The sequence below is a fragment of the Oculina patagonica genome, chromosome 8, assembly GCF_052425735.1.
Source record: "Oculina patagonica isolate OP01 chromosome 8, crgOcupat, whole genome shotgun sequence".
Lineage (NCBI taxonomy): Eukaryota > Metazoa > Cnidaria > Anthozoa > Scleractinia > Oculinidae > Oculina > Oculina patagonica.
This window is the reverse complement of record NC_135765.1, coordinates 3,448,889-3,472,725: the sequence shown is the minus strand read 5'-3', so window position 1 is coordinate 3,472,725 and position 23,837 is coordinate 3,448,889. Positions and strand designations below refer to the sequence as shown.

The 23,837-nt window shown below is 35.0% G+C and overlaps 1 protein-coding gene across 1 annotated transcript in view; it reads right to left on the bottom strand.

Moving 5' to 3' along the window:
* Positions 1–23,837, bottom strand: part of LOC144663390 (uncharacterized) — a 36,190-nt gene that overhangs the window by 6,222 nt on the left and 6,131 nt on the right. Inside the window, exons 11-13 of the mRNA XM_078524314.1 lie at positions 23,171–23,358; positions 21,788–22,578; positions 20,254–20,514 (exon numbers count right to left, since the gene is read on the bottom strand). Coding sequence (XP_078380440.1) covers positions 20,254–20,514; positions 21,788–22,578; positions 23,171–23,358 — 1,240 coding nt within the window. The remainder of the gene's footprint in view (positions 1–20,253; positions 20,515–21,787; positions 22,579–23,170; positions 23,359–23,837) is intronic.

The window sequence follows — 23,837 nt, the reverse complement described above, 5'->3', positions numbered from 1 at the left end:
TGATAGGATAATGCGTATTATCCAGAAGTGAATAGTTTATCGTATTTCAGTAGAAATTTGTCGATTATACAACCATTATCGGTCACGTAATTGTCGATATTAGACGGGTTATAATCACCGGTCCGCATCATGTTCCTTATATCGTTAAGAAGATGCTGATACGATTGAAACGCATACAAGGTATTATGAATTTTGAGATCGATATTCTTGTGCGTCATCCACCCTTGTAATAATAATGCTATTGTGCTAATGGCTACTAGGGAAACACCACCGCTTGCAATACTGCTGGCAATTCCACTGCTAGCAAAAACGATTGATAACGAATTTCCTAGTATTTTTAATCGTTTAAAGCGTTTATAAGCCTGTTTGTAACACCAGCATTTCCTATGATATGTATGGTAATAGGTTTTTAGTTCCATTATTTGATCTTTTGTCAGTTTGTTCGAAATATGATTCCAATCGAATATTTTGCGTTTGTCTGTCATATACATAGTTTATATTGTGATTTTTTTGAATATGCAATATATTAACCCGGATATCTGACCACATAATGGAGATCTTTTTATATGTTTTGATGTTAGGTTCTTGGGTATGACATATGAATAGAATCGACCAAAAGCATCATGTAGAATGCTATGTGAATGTAATACGTCAATTCAATCAAGGTTTCGATTTTCTATTTTTTATTTTTATTGTGTTATATAATTTCCTCATATTTAGGATCAATCGTTCAATAGTTTTCAGTATCTCATGTATTAAATCTGCAGTTTTCATATATATATATTGTTTATAAAATTAAGCAATTTTTATGAGAAACAAATGAGTTAGATAATTTATTCGAAGAATACATCGTATGTTTTATCTAAAAATTGAATTTTATGATACATGGGACCATTTATCGGATATGCAGTTTTACTAAAACCGATTCTTTGTATATAGTAACCTGAAGAAATTTGAAGGCTAGATGCATTCAGCGTATACCCCGAGAAAATTTTATCGAGACTAATACCATTGTTACAAATACCGATCCGAAATTGATTACCTATTTTAGTATACCAGAGATTCAAATATTTACCTATATAAGCAGCTCTAATTTGCTCATAAGATACATCTAAATCATAATCGAGTGATAACTGATTAGACTCTACTTTCACCCATGGAAAATAAAAACTACTACCATCGCCCAATTTTATAATAATTCTTTCATGATCACCGGGTTTATAGTCATATTTAAATGTCATATACATAGTCCAGTCATCGGATTCAGTGACATTTTCATTTAAATTAATTTCGAAACCACTCATAAAGCCCTTTTTTGGATCAAAATCTGCTAACAATTTTGTGGGATTAAAGACAAGATTACCATTTAATCCAGACACTACAGCACCGTTGCTATCTGACATGATGAAATTTGATGGATCTAATAAATCGAAAAAAGTACTGAATATCGTTTCGTAATAGCTTTTATTTCGTTTTGTATCAATAAGATTGTTAAGTGACGTATTATAAGCATTGAGAAGATTGTTTAGTTGTCCGAGATTAACAACAGCATTGACTCTGTCCATGAGCTATAGGATAAGTGGAGTTTTTTCTAAATTAAAAGCCAATATCTTACCACTAAAGTCTTTTCTTTACTACTCTGTTTACTACTTTGGTTGTTCGATCGCAACGCATGGGTAACCAGGCTTTTATTTAACCGAGAAGACCTGGATGCTAAACTAATTTGCATTTGGTGTTACGGCAAATAATAAAAACACTGGGTAGGAAAAACTTTTACTGTTGCTAGGAGATTTTGGTGTTTGGCCAATCACTAAACCGAACAAACAATGGGTATTGTTTTTTAATTTCGTGTTGAGCTCGTAAGATCTACGAGCACTCTCAATCCCCTGGTGAGGTATGAAAAAGGCGACAAACTTGAGCCTTTCTCCACATGGACGAAGAAAGGTTGGCAACCGGAAATGAATTTTGGTTTATTTTGGAGGTGTTCGCAACTCAACGGTGGAAAAAAAATGTAAATTTCGGATAGTTTTGTGGTCGTTGTCGTTATTTTTGAAGGCTTTCGCTATGGAGTAAGCTGGAGTTGTCTTAAGTAGCCTAAACAAGCAACGAGTGACTTTTTACCGGTGCAGCATGAGCGGGAAAACACAGGCGTTGAACTCTATGCGTGTGTTTGTGTGGTCACAACTTACAAATATGAATATTCAAATCTATTCACTAATTGTTGTTGTGAATATTTAAGCTTCGAAAAATCGGCTTTTACGACTGAGTTTTTGAAATAAAATAAATAAGAAAAATTTCCGCATAGCGTGAGTTAGTTTTTATGCAGGTTTTTTGACGAATTTAAGCTTGTAAGAGCGCTTCTTTGTTTAATGTTTTCGACTCGTATATATAATACAATTATTTACATGCGGCGGCAATTTATTATCGTCGGAGAATCCACTACTGTTTCTGGAATGTAGCCGATAAAACTTTATTTTCTCCACTCACTATTTCTCTTAGCATTAGAACGTCAGATTATGACAGTAAAATGAAGAAAAGTAGTAAGAGCGGGCGAGCCCGTATTATTTCAATTTACTTCAAAGCTGATGTTAATAGTTCTTAACAATTCATAGTCGCAAAATTCAACCATTAAATTAAGCAAGACTCCAACGACTTCGGGTAAACCCATGTACACCTCATCCCACTCCCTGTGTGAATGAATGGTTTCCTTTGTATAACCCCCAGGTGGGCCACCTTTACATTCCTTATAAGGAAAATGGCCACCTTTGGATCTTACGAGCTTCACACGAAAGAAGGGATTATCTTCCTACCCATGGTATTATACACATAGTCCCAAATGCAAATTAGCTTAGTGGTCCACATGTAGGAATACCTACCCCCAAAGGCATGAAATGGTGCTTTTTTTCGGGGAGTGGCCAGCGGCACTCCAAATGCAAATTAGTTTCACATCCAGGTCTTCTCGGTTAAATAAAAGCCTGGTTACCCATGTGTTGTGATCGAACAACGAAAGAAGTAAACAGAATAGTAAAGAAGAGACTCTAGGGGTAAGATATTTGCTTTTAATTTAGACAAACTCGACTTATCCTATAGCTCATGCTCTGTCGGCATCTTTAACACCAATAATTAGTTTATCATTCATGTCAATAATACTATTAAAAACAATTGCATCATTTTCAACATGATATAAAGCATCATAAATATTGGGATCGACATTGTTTTGATAGGTCTCAATTCCATATATAACAATATAAGTTTGGAGTTTTGGAACATATGAGTGCCCTGACTTCATTTTTAAAACGATATCAACATAAAGATAATTATTGTTTTGCTGTTGATACTTATGAATTTGTACTATTGATCGACTATAACCGTTATAAACTCGTGTAGTTACTTTATTAACAGTGTCAATCACTGATACAACACTGATATTGATGCTATTTTGATCAATTTCAACAGGATAATACAATTCAAAAACCATTGTGTAATAATTAATTGGTAATGGATACATATTTATACCAAGACGTGACGAATAATAACCTTTGTTGCTATCTAATAAAAGCTTTGTGTCTACTACCTTTTTATTAATTTTATGATATGAAGACGGATTATTAATTAAATTTCCAAGTTCGATGTCATCTTCTTCAGATAATTGATTGTCACTATCAGTCATTATACTTCTGAAAACATTTTCTTCACCAACAGATGTAACATGTGAACTGTCGGCATACAATTTATTTACAGCGTCTGTATCATTTGTCGGTTGTTTTATATTAGTTATATTAAAACCGCCCATATCAAGGTTAGCTTCCATAGGATTACGTCCATCAAGTGACAATTTTTTTTGAAGGCTATAAGCCAGAGCTGTGCCCGTCTGTTTTGTCACGAAACCGTTGTCTACGTATATTTTGGTGGCCCTAGTCTGTAACGATTGAGCCAACAGAGCACCAGTCTGTTTTGTGACAAAACCGTTGTCTACGTATATTCGGTCAGCTTTTTTTATGTCTTGGGCATCAATATACCTTTTATTCATTACGTTTGACATATTGCTGTATCCTTGATCGAAATTCGGAACATTTATTATGCTGTTAAATGTTTGTTCGTCATTGGTACTAAGATCGGCTTTATTGTGTATTTTACTATCAATTTTTTGTTCAAGATTGTTGTCCATTAGATCAACATATTCTTTCGATACAAGGCTCGTTTCTCGGTATAAACCCTCATAATACGGTGCGGTGTTGTTTATCACAGCTTGGTTGGCATCGAAATCGTTCCCTGCTGTATCTTTTGTCAAACAATTCAATTTTATATAATCTTTGTTGACTGCTGATGATAAATCTAAAGCATACGAATCATAATCGGCGTCTATTGGTACGTCGGCTTGGGTCTTCAATTTGAATATTTTTTTATTCTCCATATCATAATTGCCATCATCCGTCAGTTTAAAACCAATTGCAGGTTTTGCACTTTGAGAATATTTGGTCTGTATAAATTCATGTTCGTCGTTTATAAAACCCATTTTCTGTTAATATGTTAGATTAAATCTTCTCATCGAAATTCTTTTTTACAGAGTTATTTTCTTTATCAACAAACAAGAACTCGTATTTTTTGAGTTTATCAAATAAATTCGGATTTAAGAGATTTTCCCGTGCGATCATCTGAAGGTTATTTTTGGTTGATGGTGGGTATAAAATCATATGCGAGCAATTTAAACGGATTTTCTGTGGTATATCATAGTAACTTTGACTCAAATAAATTGGACTGATCTTATGATGCCTACCGTCGGTGAAGTGGTTGGCTATTTTCTCCTGAATTTTATTGTTTGAATTCATCATATCATCGAAAATGACGATTTTTCTGTTTTCGTTTTGATACTCATTTGTATTTTTTATATCATCTTCTCCACCGACTTCGAGCACATTATAACCAACATGATCAGATATTTTATCCATCAACTTTATAAGATCTTGAATTTTATCTTGATGCTGATTGGGGGTAAAGATATAGAGTTTATCATAAAAGACAAGCGGCTCTCTTAACATGAACATCAATAAATTTGTCTTTCCACAGTGGCTCGCTCCAGCCAGGATTAGGCGGTAATCTTCGCTTATAAAATCGCATAACTTTCTCTCAGGCTTATGCGATGATTTTGTGTCTAAATTTGGTATTTTCATTTATATTATTTAATTATATAATATGAAAGACTTCTGGAAGACTGATGAAAGACTGATGAAAGACTTCTAGAAGACTGATGAAAGACTAATGAAAGACTTCTGGAAGACTAATGAAAGACTGATGAAAGACTTCTGGAAGACTAATGAAAGACTGGTGAAAGACTTCTGGAAGACCGATAATAATCTACACTAATATATATAAATGAGTCTATTAGCTTGGCAAAAAATTGCTGACCAAAAAGAGGAAGTTGAGAATCAAATCAAAAATATTAATAATCAAATAATTTCTTCAAAATTGACAGATGAATTAGGACAAATCAAATTCGCAAAAATGTTTAAACCAGTGACATCTCGTCTCGACACACAAATTGAAGCAACTAAAAAGTTGGAAAATAAAGGGTTAAAAGATGGTGATGTAGATCAAGAGGGTGATGATTATCCTCTTCCAGAATATCCAATTGATGAAGCTCAAACAGAAGATGGGGATGAAGACGAAATGCCCGATTATGAACCACCGATACCAATTGATGAAGCTCAAACAGAAGATGAAGATGAAATGCCCGATTATGAACCACCGTTACCAATTGATGAAGATGAAATAGCAGATTTTGAAGCACCACTCAATAGAGAGGAAGAGAAAAGAATGGGCACCTAGCTCTATCAAAAAGAGTAAGCAAAAGGAATTGGATAATGAACGCAGAGTTCTAGCCAAAGAAAGGCGACATGTCAATGTTTTGTTAGGTAAACTATTGAAGAGTGGTGAAAATTATATCAAATCTGGTAAGTATGAAGGAGTATCATATGATGAGTTGTTGAGAAAATCTGAAGATTTTACAAAACAAATTGATCGAATTGAAGATCAGCTGTTACTGACTAGCCAAAAAAAGCAAAGGATGGAATACAAAAAAGTTCCTTTCTTAGCTTCGGAGTTACGGGAAAAATCGAAAAAATTGAAAAAGACCCCCAGTAAAACTAAATCTAAGATAAAACCAGCTATAGAGAAATCATTATTTGATAAGATAGAGGGTATGAGGAGGGACACAGCGCCTGATTCTGATAGAGAAGAAAATGAGTGGGAAGGCATTGGACTGGATCAAAATTATACAGTAATCTATTTCAATAATCCTGAGAAACTTATTGAAAAACTGAATGTAATTTGTGGAAGCATTAGCGCTGGCAATTCAAGTAATGAAGTAAGAATTCAAGGTGTTGCAATATTGGATGAACTGTTAAAAGTGAAAAGAATTACAAAACGTATATATGAAACAATTTATAACAATTATTTTATCTAAATTAAATATATAATGGAAAAACATTTGATATTAAGTTCATTCAGGGCGAAAAGACAAGCAAATAATTATAACCAAAAAGCAAATGATTTCACTATTTATCTTGAACAACCACTTTTCTTGGACCCAAATAAAAATTATGAAATGGCACTGGATGAGATTATAACGATGACGTATAGCTGGTATAACGTAACAGCTTCATTCAACAATAATAAGATAAGATATCGAAAAACCAATGGAAGTGATACAAGTTTTAAAAATATTGAATTTACAGACGGTATGTATTCATATAGTGACATCGATACTTTTTTAAAAAATACAACTGGTAAAAATGGTGATGATTATCCAATCACAGTTACGTTTGATTTATCATTATTTAGAACAATAATAACCATACAGCCAAATTATGAGTTGGATCTATCTGTATCGGACTTTAATTTGATTCTGGGTTTTGAAAAGAAAATTTTAACTTCTGGAAGCAATATCAGTGATCATATACCTGATTTAACAAGAAGCGTTGATATGATATGTGTTCATTGCGATTTGACCAACAGATCCTTTACAGATGAATCCCGAGATGTATTATTTTGTTTTAGTATCATAGCCCAAGGAATTCGCAGATCATTTCCTTTTACTCTTGAACCGAGAAGATTGAAATTTTCACCAATAAATAAAAATAGCATTGATTCAATCAGAATGTATATCACCGACTCTTTTAATCGCCCGATTGATCTTAATGAAATCGATACGGCATATCATATTATCATCAGGGAGGTAAATTAATATAACCTTATTATATATATGAATCGAGTTTATGAATGGTCAAAATTTTATAATCCTAATAAGGGTTTATATCAATATCGTCATAAAGGATCAGGTTTAATTACTAATGATTTATCAAAAATCGGACAATATTGTAAAAAAACGGTAAAAGATATCAATAAATCACCTATAACCAAAACACAAAAGAAAAGTTTAAAATCCGTGTTAAATAGAAGTGAAAAAGCTGGGGATCTTATTTTGAAACGATTAGCACAACTGAAGTAAATTATATAATCTATTAATATAATGAGTTTCAGAAGCATAGACAATGTTGAAAAAACAGATTATCTCAGATTTAATCTGTCAACACCAATTATTCAACCTGCAAATGGACTATATCAGGAAAAAACAGGCTATATATTCAATATGACTGAGCGTTCTTCTTGGTTTGATTGGTATAATGGATACTTTATCGTGAAATATAAACTTCAGAAAAAAGTTGATGGATCGAACATTGCGGCTAATAATCTACAAACACCTGTATTAACGTCAACGATAAATGATAGTACCAGTATGATAAATCACATTATGATAACTACAGGTGGTAAAAAAGTGTACGATGGTAATGACCTGCATAAAATTTCTTTCATAAAAGGATTGCTTGAATTTTCTGATGACTATAGTCGTACGGTTGCCTCCAATTTCAATTGGTTTCTCGACGATAGAGCAGTATTAGAGGGTGATTTGAGAACAGCCCCGAAAGTTGGTGTTATTAAAAGAGGTGAATTGTGTTCACAATCAAAAGACGTATACGCAATCATTCCGTTAAATAGGTTTTCATTTTTCCAAGAGCTTCGAGATAAAATGTTACCACCCTTGCAAATCGAACTAAATATAACCCTAAATGACGACAGAGAATTTATTTACAGAGTTGCGGGTGATGAAACACGCTATGTGATACAAGATTTCCAGTTGTGGCTACCACGTTTGAATTTTACATCAGAAGGACAAAAATTAGTAAATCATAGTTTTTTAACAACATCGAAATGGTCATATTTACGAGAATTTATTAAGCATTCAGCACCAACTACTGCTATTTCTGGGATATATCAAATTACACCAGGTGTTAAAAATCCAAGGCATGTATTTGTATACTTACAGAGAAACAAGAGTAATAATGAACTAGAAAACCCCTTCATTTTTGACACATTTAAAATAAATTCGGGTGATGATGCCTGTACACTTTCTACTTGTCGTTTGCAACTTGGAAATTCGTATTTTACTCCGGAACTAGAGTATGATTGCACTTTTAAACCAAGATTATTTAATGACATTCAAGAATATGCATTCAGAAAAAATGACCACAATTCAGGGTGTCAATTGACTTTGCAAACATACTCTGAATTATTTCCGGCCGTCTATTTTGATCTACGGAATCATAAGGAATCGGTTACTGATGATCCAAAACAGTTATTGTTTCATTATCGATTGAATGTACAAGCTACTGACAATTATATGATTTACGCTGTAGTTCTTTATGAGGAAAGAATCGTAACTGATAAAATTGGGAATGAAATTATTGTTACTTAATATTTAATCTAACACTATTATATATAGAGCAAGACTATGAGCACAAAATATATTTCAACATATATTCCTCTAACAGAAGGCCAAATAAAAAAGCTAGCCAGAGCAATCAAAAATTCAAGTGAAGTGAGTTTATTGATTGATAAGTATCAGATCAAAAAGAAGGGTAATACTGAGTTATACCTTACAAAAAGACAAATAACACGGCATAATAAAGTAAAAAGTGAGGGTAAAGGCATTACATTGAGTTTATCTAAAACACAAATAAGTAAAATGCGAAAGGATATGATTGGAAAAGGAATTCAAGTCACTCCCCCTCATAATAATCAAGGAGGGACAGGAATGCAAATAGAATACCCTTATTATCCACCACCAATCATTAGGAAACAAAGATCAAAAAAAGACGGTGGTAAAATCAAACTACCAAGTGAGAAAGATGTATTATCTTTCAGACCTCCTCCAGTAATAGGATCATGGGATGAATATGATAAATTTCTTAAAACAGGTGGATTGGTGCTTCCAAAAAAAAGATCTTAAAACCGAAAAGAAAGTAATAAAGCCAAGATTTGTCAAAAAACCACTTAGTAATATTGATCTCATGAGGTGGTGTAAGTATTTAAAAATCAATATCAGGGGGATATTCAGCAGAGATGAACACATGTCTAAAAGACATAGTCCCTGTATCATCAATCTAGGCACAAAATGGTCTCAGGGTACCCATTGGACTTGCTGTGTTCCTGGGCATAAAGATAATATATTGTGGTATTACGACTCATTTGGCATGCCATATCCCGATGAATTTAAACAACGGGCTGAACAAGATGGGATAAAAGAAATAATGTATAACAACACACATTATCAACATATCAAATCAGTTCTTTGTGGCTATTATTGTCTTTATTTCTTGCATCAAGCATTGGTGCACGATAAAGAGTATCACGATATATTAATGCCATTATCAATGACTGACACAATGTACAATGAACGTTTTATAAGCAATTATTTCAAAAATATGTAAACATATTATATATGAAGTCGTATTGTGTACGTGAAAAAATACAAACTAATTCAGTTCCTGGTTCTGAAATATATATGAGAACAAAAAACAATCGTTTAATGGTCAAATCGAAATGCGCTTCTTGTGGTAATACTAAATCTCGTTTTGTGAGTGAGAAAAAGGGACGAGGAGTTGGACAAACCATTAACAAAAAGATTGGTGATAAGATTCTAGGGTTTCAACAGGCTCAAGACGCTGCATCCTTTATAATGGGCATTACTGGAGGTGATAAAAAATTGTTTGATAAATACTGGAGTGGTGATATTGCTAAAGGGGCTTTTAATAAGAAGACTGGATTATTCTCAAAGAAATTCTGGACGCATCCGTCAGAAAATCAAGATCCTTCATGTTCCGGTGTTGTTTGGAAAAATGGTAAATGGCATAATACATACTGTGATTAAACAATCTATCATATATATATAATGTGTGAATCATACTGTGTTTCGTGTAAAATGAATACGGATTCAATGAATCCTAAAAAAGTCAAAGCAAAGAATAACCGACTTATGGAGAAATCAATTTGTCCCATATGTAAAAAGAATAAAAGCAGATTCATTAAAGTCAAGCTGGTGGTGCTATAGACATACATAAACTAATTGGGAAATTGCCAAAACCAAAAGCAGGATGGACTCCGGGCAAATACAAATACATGGGTCCGTATAACCCCTTAGACAAACAATTAGAATACGATAAAAATACAGGTAAAGTAACTAAATGGCACGTAAAACCATATAATAAGGTTGATGAAATAGCTGCTAATCATGATATTTGTTATATGGGTAAATCAAAAGGTTATTGCGATAAAGAGATGGTTCAATCACTTGATAAAATTCCATATGGAGAGATGCCTAAATGGGGTCAAACAGCACGTTTCCTGATAAATACAAAACAAAAAATTGGCCTTAGTGTTAAAAAGCCAAAAAACGGAAAACGGCGTTGAGTAAAAATGATTGGTCTCAACAATTAGCCGATGAGTTACATAAACCAATCAGAAGAAAATTTAAAACTAGAAGAGTAATATCAAATGGAATTGACGAGATATGGTCTGCTGATTTAGTTTTTATGGATAAACTTTCAAAATGGAATAAAGGTTATAATAACTATTGACTATAATTGACGTATTCAGTAAATTCGCTTGGGCTATACAATTGAAAGATAAGAAAGGTACATCAATAACTAACGCTTTCAACAATATTGTCATTAATGACAAGCGTAAACCTGAATATCTCTGGGTCGATAAGGGATCTGAATTTTATAACAAAACATTCAAGGAATGGCTAAAGCAAAATGATATTAAGATGTATTCCACTTTTAATGAAGGTAAAGCTGTTGTTATTGAGAGATTTAATAAAACTTTGAAAAATAAAATGTACAAACAGTTCACTGTTCAAGGTAATACTGTGTATTTAGATATGCTACCCAAACTAGTTAAAAGTATAACAACACTAAACATAGCTCTATCAAAATGACGCCCATAGAAGCTAGTAAAAAGAAGAATGAAGGTATAGTTTACTTTAATCTGTATGGCGATATGGCGCAAGTATCAGCTAAACCCAAATTTGAGGTTGGTGATATTGTCCGAATATCTAAATATAAACGAAAGGTGTTCGACAAAGGCTATACTCCTAATTGGTCAGAAGAATTATTTAAAATTGCTGAGATCAAATACAATAATGTAATAACTTATAAAATAAAAGATTTGAATAATGAACAGATAACAGGCAATTTTTATGAACCTGAACTGTTAAAAGCCGAGCAGAATGTATTCAGAATTGATAGGGTCGTTCGCAGAGACTACAAAAAGAAACAATCTTTAGTTAAATGGAAGGGATATAGTGATGATTTTAACAGTTGGATACCATTCAAGGATTTACAACAAATTTAAACGCACTATAAAACACATATAAGAAAATAATTATATATAGTTATTACATAATGGGAAGACGATTAAAATATGCAAATGATCAAGACCGAAAAGAGGCCATTAAGGAGGCTCGATGTAGTTTTTTTAGCCGAAGGGTGGTTGTTTTGAAAATTAAAATTCTCTAGGAAGCCAATGTTCGATTTTTGCCAAAATACACCATAATGATCAAATATGACCAAATTTTAATTTTTTACCCGTCACTTTGTCACAAAGGTTACCATAGCAACCATCGACGTTTTCTTTTGTTCTCAAACAAGCTTGATTTTCTCGAAATCTAGATTGACTCTTGGTATTCATTTTTTGATATGTTCAAGTATAGTCGATTGACTACCTGTACACAAAATTTTAGAAAAATCTGTAAGAGCGTTTTAGAGTAAATCAAGAATGAAGTTTCTGGTATTTTCTTATAATTTCCTACAATCGGCAGTCGATATATTTTAACAAATTAAAGCAAAAAGTCTTTCGCTTTTAGTTAATGGTCTTTGATGGTGTAAGTATTTATATTTCAGTGAGAGTAACTGTGCTCAAATAATACGAAACAATTCTAAAGCGCCTATTTTATATTAAAACGGTGTTTTTCTGAAAATTTCATTCTTGATTTACTTGAAAACGCTCTTACAGATTTTTCTAAAATTTCGTCAACAGTTAGTCAATCTACTAAACTTTAACATATCAAAAAATAAACACCAAAAGTCAATCTAGATTTCGAGAAAATCAAGCTTGTTTGAGAACAAAAGAAAACGTCAATCGTTGCTATGGTAACCTTTGTGACTAAGTGACGGGTAAAAAATTAAAATTTGGTCATTCTTGATCCGTTATGGTGTATTTTGGCAAAAATCGAACATTGGCTTCCTAGATAATTTTAATTTTCAAAACAACCACCCTTCGGCTAAAAAAACTACATCGAGCCACCTTAAACAAAGCAAGACCTGATATATGCTAAATAAGGAATGGATATGTGCTGTATGTGGGAATAGAGATTATACTCTAGCTGGTAAATGGGCTCATATGAAGACTAAAAAACATATTAAAAATGCTGTTATTAATGCTCTCATAGACCATTTTGATAATGATGACAATGACATGTAAATGATATAAGAAGATGACAGTTAATATATATTGAGTGAACCCAGTAAATAGATACACTGTTATCTGCTATCAAGGTAGCCAAAAATATGATTATTTCTGGCTAACTATAATAAATAACTTCACAATTTTCAAACGCACAAAAATCAAAAAAAAAAAAACAATTTTACTATAAAAGACTTAAGAGTGTGGCACGTAAGAAATATTACACCCAAAAGTGAATAATTTTATCTCATCTAATATTAATATGAACGAATCTGATCTCAACAAGCTATCTAAAACCGACCTGATAAAACTCATATTATCAATGAAAGCAGACCAGCTTAAGATTTACAAACCGCGACTTCCGAAACCAACTCCTCGGAAGACTGTAAAACAAATGGTACAGGATTATGAAGACAATATAATTCTTCCACCACCTGAATTCAGGGATGATTACAAGCCTGTCCCTTTACCTAGAACCAAAAAACCAGTCCCAATCCCACTACCTAGAACTAAGATAGAAGAAGCAGACAAGGCTCTAAAAGGATATACTAAGTCTTATAAAATCAGTATAAGAAACAGCATAGACCCATTATTGCAGCTTCAAAACAAAAGAAAAGCTGTAGAATATCACATTATAAAAGTGCTACCATCTATGAAAGGTATCAAATTCATCGAAACTCTTAAGGTAACATTTTCAAAGATGTCTATTGATGGTATGATATATAAAACAGCATATTTCAATAGTAAACCTCAAACGATAATCAATAATCTTGAAGTTTCTGAATCATTACAATCATCAAAACAACAAATATTGAATTTCGTAGCTCAATGGATTTCTGAGGGTTCAGGATGGACTATTCAATCTGTTGACAGCCATTATCTTAACATAGTAAAATATGAACCCATGAAAGGCTCCTCATATATTCAGCTGCCTATAGAACTCAGAAATAGCTTAAAAGGATTGATTAACATTAAAAATGAAGATAATGAATGCTTCAGATGGTGCCATATAAGATGCTTAAGGTCGCGCAGGACCCTTGCAATTATTAGTATGTATTTATTTAGAGAGTATGCACGAACTGCAGGACGACTGAAGCCGACAACAAACGAAATATTCATGAGAATGTTTGTTTTTAAACTCTTTTGTACAAGTAATTACTAGTAATTGTTCTCAGCTTTGTGCCACGTGCGCTGGAACATAGGGAATTATCATAATTAGATTCACAGCTTTGAATATATCACACGTTGTTGTAAACATTGACTCGGAAGGTCTTCGGAAGCGGAAAATCCTGCAATTTTGTGTCCAAGTTTTTTCCGCCTATATAGAATTTCAAGAGTTGATTCGCGAGGAACATAAACTTGGTGCACTCAATTGTGCTCTGGCTAGAGCGAATTTTTAAATTTCCTTCTCAAAATGAAGATAGCATGTTTCAAAGTTTAGATTTCACATTTTTATTCTCTTAGAAGCCATTAACTTGTAGCAGTTTTTGAAATCGAAAATTTCGTTCTAGTGGGAGCACAAAAGAAGTTACGATTTATCACTAGGCTATATAATCATTTAATTTGGTGCGCTGTGCTAGCTGAAAATTTGGACACAAAATCGCATTATCTTCAGTTAAACTTTTAAGGGCTTGTAACATCACAGACAACGGTCATCTCAGAGTAAAAGGACAATCATGATGTAATTCCATCATCTCTGAGTATCCTTATTAAATTTTAGAGGAATCGATGTTCAAAATGTAGTGAATTAAAGCTTTACAAGATAGCACTCCAACAAGAAATTTGGCTAATGAATATATTAATGAGCAAGGGTCCTGCGCGACCTTAAACCCGCAAGATAAATACCCTCAGAGGATTAAAAAATCGGATAAAGCATACATTGATAAATTAAACTATGACGGGGTTCAATTCCCGGTAACCACCAAGCAATATAGCAAGATTGAAAAGCAAAATGAGATTAATATCAACGTGTTTGGTTATGAAGACAAACAGCCATATCCCATCTTTGTTTCAAAAGAAAAATATGACAAAGAGATGAATTTATTATTGATAACTGAGAATGAAAACAAGCATTATGTTCTCATAAAGGATTTTAATAAATTTATGTACAACCAAACCAAACATAGAGAAAGGAAGAACTTCTGTATGCATTGCCTACAGTGCTTTAGTTCGGAAAGAGTATTAAACGATCATAAGAAGATCTGTCTTACAATCAATGGATGTCAAGCAGTACAAATGCCAGAGAAGGGTAAAAACATACTCAAATTTAACAACTTCCATAAACAACAACAAGTACCATTCGTTATATATGCTGATTTCGAAGCTATAACTGAAAAGATTTCAGGCTGTAAGCCAAATGATGGTAAATCATATACAGAGGCATACCAGAAGCACAGGGATTGTGGGTATGGTTATAAGGTTGTCTGTTGTTATGATGATAAATATACCAAGCCGGCGCAAATTTACAGAGGTGAAAAGGCTGTGTATAAATTCATGGAAAAGATGCTGGATGAAGTCGATTACTGCAAAAAAGTGATGAGAAAACATTTCAACAAACCGTTAAAGATGACTAAATATGATGAAGAGGAATTTCAAAAAGCAAAAGCATGTCATATTTGTGATAAGCAATATACTGATGATGATATACGAGTCAGAGACCATTGCCATATTACTGGTAAATACAGAGGCTCAGCACACCAAGAATGCAATCTTAAATTGAGAATAGAATCGGATAAGATAAAAATACCAGTTATATTCCATAATCTAAGGGGTTATGATAGTCATTTTATAATGCAAGAGATTGGAGCTATTGTTAAGAACCATACATACAAAAATAAAAAAGGAGAGATCAAAGAGATGAATATCAATGCTATACCAAATAATATGGAAAAGTATATGGCTTTTATGCTTGGTAATCATCTTAATTTTATTGATAGTTTTCAGTTTATGAGTTCTAGCTTTGAGCAGTTAGTCAGTAATCTACCTAGAGAATCGTTAAAATATACCTCTCAAAAATTTAAAGGTAAAAAGCTTGATCTGATGGCAAGAAAAGAATTATACCCCTATGACTTCATGGACAGTTTCGAAAAATTTAATGAGGGGCTACCGACTAAAGAAGACTTTTACAGTATCCTGAATAATGAGCACATCACTGATAATGACTATAAACATGTTAAAAAAGTATGGAAAACATTCAAGCTCAAATCAATGGGAGATTATCACGATCTGTATCTCCAATCTGATATCCTATTACTGGCTGATGTATTTGAAAACTTTCGTAAGACCTGCCTTCAGTATTATAAACTCGATCCGTGTCATTACTTTACCAGCCCTGGGCTCTCATGGGATGCTATGTTAATCAAAGTCTCTTCGAGATACCGACTTTTTTGCATGAAGTATGAGTCGAAGGTTTATCCTGTGCATTGTTCTTCGAACTTATCATTACAGTTGGTTTGTAGTTTAGTTTAACAATTTCCTATCTTCGCGGAGGAAATGCAGCCATATAATTTTGTCAAAAATGGCTCGTCCGCGCCGGGTATTTATACACATATTCCTCAACATTACACAAATAAACAGTGCAAATTTCACCGAGATCTGACAATTCTATACTTTAAAATTGCAAGGACCTTTCGAGGCAGTCGATTACGGCAGCGAAATTAGCAAATGAAACAGCAAAATATGCGTTCGACGCTTTGTTTTTGCGACGCCATATTTGAATTGTTATAGGTAGACCGCTGTTCAATGTGTTCAAGGCCGTATCGTTACGATTGCTCCACGAAAAAGCACGAAAAAAATACGGATATTTCCGACTACTGTCGGAGAAAACATTGCGCATATAATTGCGACGTAAACAAGTCGATACACTCAAGCTGCGTTTTGTCTAGGCTCTGCGAGGGTCGGATATCAAGAAAGCTTCTTCGTGGGCTTAAGAAGGATTAAACAAAAGCCATATATACAGTGAATGCTTTCGAATTATATTTGAAGATGAAATACGAAAGAATTTTGCTGTCTTTGACTGAAATTCCACTCGAACTGCGTAGATACGATCGCATGTTGTAAAGCCGATTCATGCAACATTGCTGTCAACGCGAGGTCACGTCCCTAACGACCTAGGCTGATGACGAAATAGAATGGCGCTTGTAGCGACCAAATTTGGCCTAATTTTTAACCGCTCCTAAGCTAAAAGAAGCCCCCATCTCTTGCATTTGTTTTAACTTCAATAATATCTTTGAAAAGAGCGAGTTTTTTGGTATGGTTTATTTGTGACGTTTGTAATTTTTAAACGATGTAAGTGCTAGTGATTATTTATTCGTGTTTTAGCGTTAGTTACGCAATCCATTGTTTGTGCGACGCTTTTTATAGATCGCCTTTCAGACTCACGTGCGTTGAGATAAGAAAGCTGACATGTCATTTTTAAAATTGTTATATAACGTTTGTAAATGTGACAAGTCACGTTTTTTCCACGAGATCGCAAGTGATCACCCACAGCGGAAAGTAATCCCTTGAGAAATTAAAACAGTCCCTTGAGAAATTAAAAAAGTCCCTTGAGAGTAGACAAGAATGTGGTTCCAAATTTTGCCCCACATAACTCCTATTCTCCTACTTTCGCTTGTAAACAAGCAAAAAAGTCGAAAAAATGACTGGTATAAAACTAGAACTTATGGTTGATATTGATATGTTCCAATTCATTGAAAATGGTATGAGAGGAGGTATCAGTTATATAGCTAACCGATATGGAAAAGCCAACAATAAATACATGAGAACCTATGATAAGAAGGCGCCCTCGAAATATATCATATACCTCGATGCTAATAATTTATACGCATGGGCAATGAGTCAATACCTACCAACTGGAGGCTTTAGATGGATGACACAAAAACAGATTGATAAAATGGACTTAGCCCAGTATAAAGAAGACAGTAAAAAGGGCTTGATTTTGGAAGTAGATTTGGAGTATCCTAAAGAATTGCATGATCTCCATAACGAATACCCTCTTGGACCGGAAAAGGTGAAAGTAACCAAAGATATGCTATCTGAGTATTGCAAAAGCATTGCAGATAAATATAACATATCAACAGGGCTAGTATATAAACTGATACCTACCTTGAATAATAAAGAAAACTATGTACTGCATTATCGAAATCTTCAGTTGTACCTTGATCTCGGCTTGAGATTGACTAAAGTCCATAGAGTGTTAGAGTTCAATCAGTCTCCATGGCTAAAGAAATATATTGACTTCAATACTGACAAACGTAAGAATGCTGCCAATGCTTTCGAGAAAGACTTCTTCAAACTTATGATCAACAGTGTTTATGGTAAGACAATGGAAAATATTCGTAAGCGGGTAGATGTTAGATTGGTAACTGATGAGAAGAAACTATTGAAGATGACCTCCAAACCAACCTATGTCAGTAGTAAGATATTTAATGAAGATTTAGTAGCTTTACATAAGATCAAAGAAGTACTCACCCTAGATCGACCGGCATATGTTGGAATGTGTATCCTGGATCTTAGCAAGACATTAATGTATGATTTTCACTATAACTATATTAAGAAAAAATATGGAAATAAAGCCAAGCTACTATTTACAGACACTGACAGCTTGATGTATGAAATTGAAGCTGATGATGTATATCAAGACTTTTGGAATGACAGAGATAAATTCGATAACAGTAACTACCATGAAAGCTCACCGTATTTTGACAAGACAAATAATAGAGTCATCGGTAAATTTAAGGATGAAACCGCAGGAGTGCCTATTTGTGAATTCATTGGTCTACGATCAAAAATGTATAGCTATATGAAAGACAACCAGAAAGGTAGTAGGACTGCTAAAGGAATCAAAAGAAATATTATCAGACAGACCATCACACATGAGAACTATAAAGACACACTCTTTAACGATAAACAGATGTATCATAAAATGAAAACAATTAGAAACCAAAACCATCAACTTGGAAGTTATGAGATAAATAAAGTATCACTCAGCTGTTTCGATGATAAACGATATTTACTAGATGATGGTATATCAAGCTATGCATACGGGCATTATAAAATCTAACCTAAAACATATTTCCATTTAATTTATAAATTTGATCCTAGGTATTGATCCTAGGTTTTGATCCTAGGTTTAGGTACCAAACCTAGGAATTAAAACCAAGGTATTTGATCCTAGGTGTTGTATTTTCTTTTTAAATTCCAGACCAATGACTAAGGATTTATCGATTTTTCCATTTTGAATCTAAGGCATGGATCTAGTTATGTATTTTCATATTTTGAATTTTTAGTATAAGAGCTTAGCTTGGTTTTCAGATTTGGATCCTAGGTATGGGTTCTAGGTTTTGATTTTCAGTTTTGGTTTTTCAGATTTAGTTTTCAGATTTGGTTTTCAGTTTTGATCCTAGGTATTGATTCCATTTTCAGAATTCCATTTTGGATCCAATACTGGGCAGTAGTATAGTAGTTGGGGTTGTTCGAGATCCTATTTTTAAAAAATGATCTCGTACCCCCAACTACTATACTACTGATTAGAGAGTCTGGAATGGACAGAGCTTTAAGCTGTAAACCCAATCCATACTCTCTTACAATGATTTCTTAAGTGTTTATTTCTTCATTTTTGTGTTTGTTTAATTGGCCAATGGCTCGTCACGGTTCAAACATTCCCCTCCTTTGGCATTCTATTTTTCGGTGACTTCACTAAGAGGATCTCGAATAGACCTACAGCTTCTGACAGACCGTCGTAGCCTGGTCTGTTAGTATTATTTCAGCGTTTGTTAAATTATATTTTTCGCTGATTACGATAAGAGTATCTCGAATGGACATCTGGTCTAATGGTTTTTAAAAACACTTTCGTCGTTGGCATTCTACTTTTCACTGACCACGATAAGTGGATCTGGAATGAAGTTGCAGCTTTAAGCTGTAAACCCATCCAGAACTCCTTACCATGGTCTCTATAGACTAGTGCTTTTGCCATTTGGCGTTTGCTAAATTTGCCAACATTTTAATGTTTAGAAGGCCTGTAATGGTTTCAACATTTCGTCTTTGGTTTCAGAAATGGTTTCAACATTTCGTCTCTAAATAAAGTCTTTTTTCTACCGCAGCTACGCCGATAATGGAAAAAATTCATTGACCATGGTAAGAGCGTTTGGAACGGAATTACAGCTTTAAACTGTAAACTTTATCCAAACTCTCTTATCATAGTCTGTTTGATAAATTGGCCAACATTTTAGTCAGTGCTGTTTGTTGACTTTTGTTTCTATTATTTCATATATCATTAGCCTGCGTAGCAGGCGCCATAGTTTCGAGTGAAGGGCAAACACAGACGCCTGCTACGCAGGCTATATCATCTGTGCCCAATACACGAGGGAGCTTATGAAAGCGATGCACACATACCTTGCTCTAAGGAAAATCTTAATTTCAGGAGATCAAGAAGTCCCAGGCCTTCCCGGGACATGGCGTTTCTTTTGCCATATACGGTAACCTTCTGGTTAGCCTCGCTTCCAAGCAGAGCAGTTTTCTGAATGATGGAGCTCTGTCCGTTCATGCAGACTGACGTCATACAGTCCGTGTAGAGGTAAGCTAGTTCCCAGCGCCACCCGCTCAACCCAGGCGCGCTGAACTGGGAAGTACCTGTTTTCGTGCTACTCTTGTCATCTGTAATGAATGAACAAAAAATGTTATATTTTCAACAGATTGATTGTGAACGGATTGCTCTTTTCAATCTTCTCAGTCAAGCAAAGATGCAGCAACAGCAACGCAATCGTGGTTACTAACTCTGTTGCGCTTCCAGACTTACTTGGGATTTGGATTGACAAGAAATGGAGAAACAAACAGAAAGATGCGAGGAAACGACTAAAAGTAAAACACCTTATCGACTGGTAAAATACCAAATATCATGATAGAGACGTTTGCCACAAAATGTAATCATTAAGAATACACAGACTGCTTGTAAGTTTAGTCATGATGTTTCATTAAAAGAAAACAAAGACACTCGCTCGTTTGTGTTACACAATGTTCTACAATACATGAAGTAACTCGTGAATCAAGATCGTACAGTTTTTAGTGACCACAATAAGAAGATCTGGAACGGAGTTAAAGCGTTAAGCTGTAAACCCATTCCAGACTTTCATATCATGGTCCTTTTAGTATTATTTGCTGCTTTAGCATCTGTGATGGCTCGTAATGGTTTAAACATTTCCGTCTTTGGCATTCTAACGCAGCTGACCACGATAAGAGGATCTGGAATGGAATTTCGGCTTTAAACTCTAAATCCCATCCAGAACCTCTTACAATGGTCTCTCTACCATTTTAGCATTTGTTAAAAGCCCGATTCCCTCTATGAGACGCGCCTGCAGGGAATCGTGGTAGTTGTATTCATTCAAACATGCACGAGACTTGAAAACGCTGAATACAAACACCATGATTCCCTGCTGGTGCGCATCATAGAGAGAATTGGCCATTGGCTTGTAATGGTTTCAACATTTCCGTTTTTGGTGTTCTACTGCAGCTACACCAAATAGTTTTCATTGACCACGATAAGAGGATGTGGAACAACGTTACAGAGCTTAAGACTGTAAACATCATCCACACCTTCTCATCATGGTCTGTTTACTACCTGCCCTTTTTTGGCGTTTGTTGAATTGGCCAACATTTTGATGTTTTCTCTTTCCATTTTTTACTATTTCAATGTTACAACAGCTACAGGAAAGTACTTCCCACATTCGTCACAGTGTATTTTTGTCGTCACATTAACAAGATCTAAATTTCATTGGTTACGTTCAGTGCATGTAACAGTTACTTTAATATTTCCAGTTAAAGAATTAGAATCTCTAGGACCTCAATCATAAATCAGTCTCTCGTTCTATATGAACCTGTGACGTTCTAGATCGCTAAACAGTAAGATTCAAGCCGTTGGTAATAAGCTTACCTTCGTCAGCTAATTGAAGTGTAACTGAGCTTCCCTGTGTGTACAGACTGTCTTTGGTAAACGACCTCTCCATGCGTGCCGCAGGGACCCCACCCTCAGTGTTCGAGACCTCTGGCTCTTGAACGTTAAATCGCACCGCTGTTTCACCGCGGGCGCGAGCAGATCCATCGGTTTCCTTCTTCGGAATGTCTGTTTGTTTTGAACTTTTTATTTGAGTTTTTTCTGGCTTTTCTATTTCACCCTCTGACTCGGAAGAGCTTTCGCCTTTACTTGCCTCTGTTCGTCGTGTTTTCTTGTACGTCTTTGACATATTGCTACCCGACCTGGCGTTCACGTGACCAGATCTTCCACGGCGCCCACTCTCCACACTGCTGACATCAGCAAAACTGGCTTCAGAAGAAGTGTCACTTAACGAATCGCGTGACCCAATGCTCTCTGCTACATCCTCTGTAAGTGTCACTTGCTTGTCTTCAAGGCCAAGGTCAGCGAAGTCACGCAATCCTCGAACTAAACTTGGAGTTTTTCCCAAGGATAAATAGCCTGAAGGTGATCGATGTTTTTCTTGAACGAAGTTCAAATCATCGTCAGGGAATCCTTTGGCGTCGAGGGACTGGTGTCCAGTGATAGTTGATAGGCAGTTGTTACAGAGATGAACAGGACGCGCATGCGCGGCTGATATCTCCGCTGGTCTAGTGAATATACCAGCCGCTAGAGCTTGGAATGTGCGCAGAACTGCAATCTCTTGCTTGGACACCTCGGTTAGTACCTGAAAGGCACAGCATACATCTAACCTGTAGCAAGAGAGGAGAACGCCTGGGTAAGAGAGTATATAATGTCGTAGGTCTAGTTTCCTTAAAATCCAAAACAAAACACCTGACTTTGATATAACAATATTATAGCTGCAGAGAGAAGTTAACTGTAACTACTTTTAACCTTTTGCCCAGGGTCTGCTCAGTCTAAGACTTACATCAACGTGGTAGGTGGGGGTAGTCAAATGGTTAGTGTGGAAGACCCAGGTGGAGCGATCTGGGTTCTAGCCCTGGCCAGGGTCATTGCATTGTGTTCAGTCTTGGGCAAGACACTTTACTCTCATGGTGCCTTTCTCCACACAGGGCTATAAATGGGTACCAACGATATTAATGCTGGGGGTAATAGACTAGCATCCCATCCTGTGAGGAGTAGAAATACTAGTCCTAGTCGCTTAATGCTACAGAAACTGGGATAAGCTCTGAGAAGATGGGACACTTCGCTCAATGCAGATGCTCTAGAACTTACTGAAAAACAAATTAATTCAGTTGACAGGCAGATTGTTTGGCTACGAATTCAATAATATCAGAATGTGACATGTACAGTATAAACTTCATTGTGTTTTCATTTCCATACCATAGCTCTGTAGCCAAGCCTGTTCCACACATGCTAAGTCCTTCCAAAGCCTGTCTCAACCCAGTCCCTCTATGCATGACACTCCTCCACACATCCAGGGCATGCCAGAGAGTTGGTGACAAGTCATGAATGCTACTGGCAGCTGCTGGGCTGTGGGCGGGGCTGAGAGAGACGGCTTCATTAAAACCCTAGAACATACAGTGTACAAGAGTCAAATAGCCAAAATACATGTAATGATCAAGTTTAAGGGACAGACTACTAGAAAAGTGATGGGGGGTGGGGTAGTTTCAGCTAGGATGAATTTTTTTTACGCCCATTGCTTGTGCTGGAATTTTTTTATGGGTGTAACCTACTGCTCGAATTTTTTTTTAAACAAACGTTTTTTTTAGCTTTGACTCTGAAAAAGTTGATCTCATCAAATGTAAAATGACAGGTGTTTTCGGTCCTTAATAGGAACTTTCCTTCTGAATGGATTTTTTTTCTTTGCCTTCCTCTTTGCACAATTTTTTTCCTTGGCATTTTCCCTTGCATGATTTTTTTTTTGTTTTTTTTTTTTTTTTCCCACCCTCCCCATCACTTTTGTAATGGTCCCTCCCTAAACACCAATTAGCTTGAACAGAACCCATAAATAGGCCCTTTGAATGACCCAGTCACATGCTACAAAATC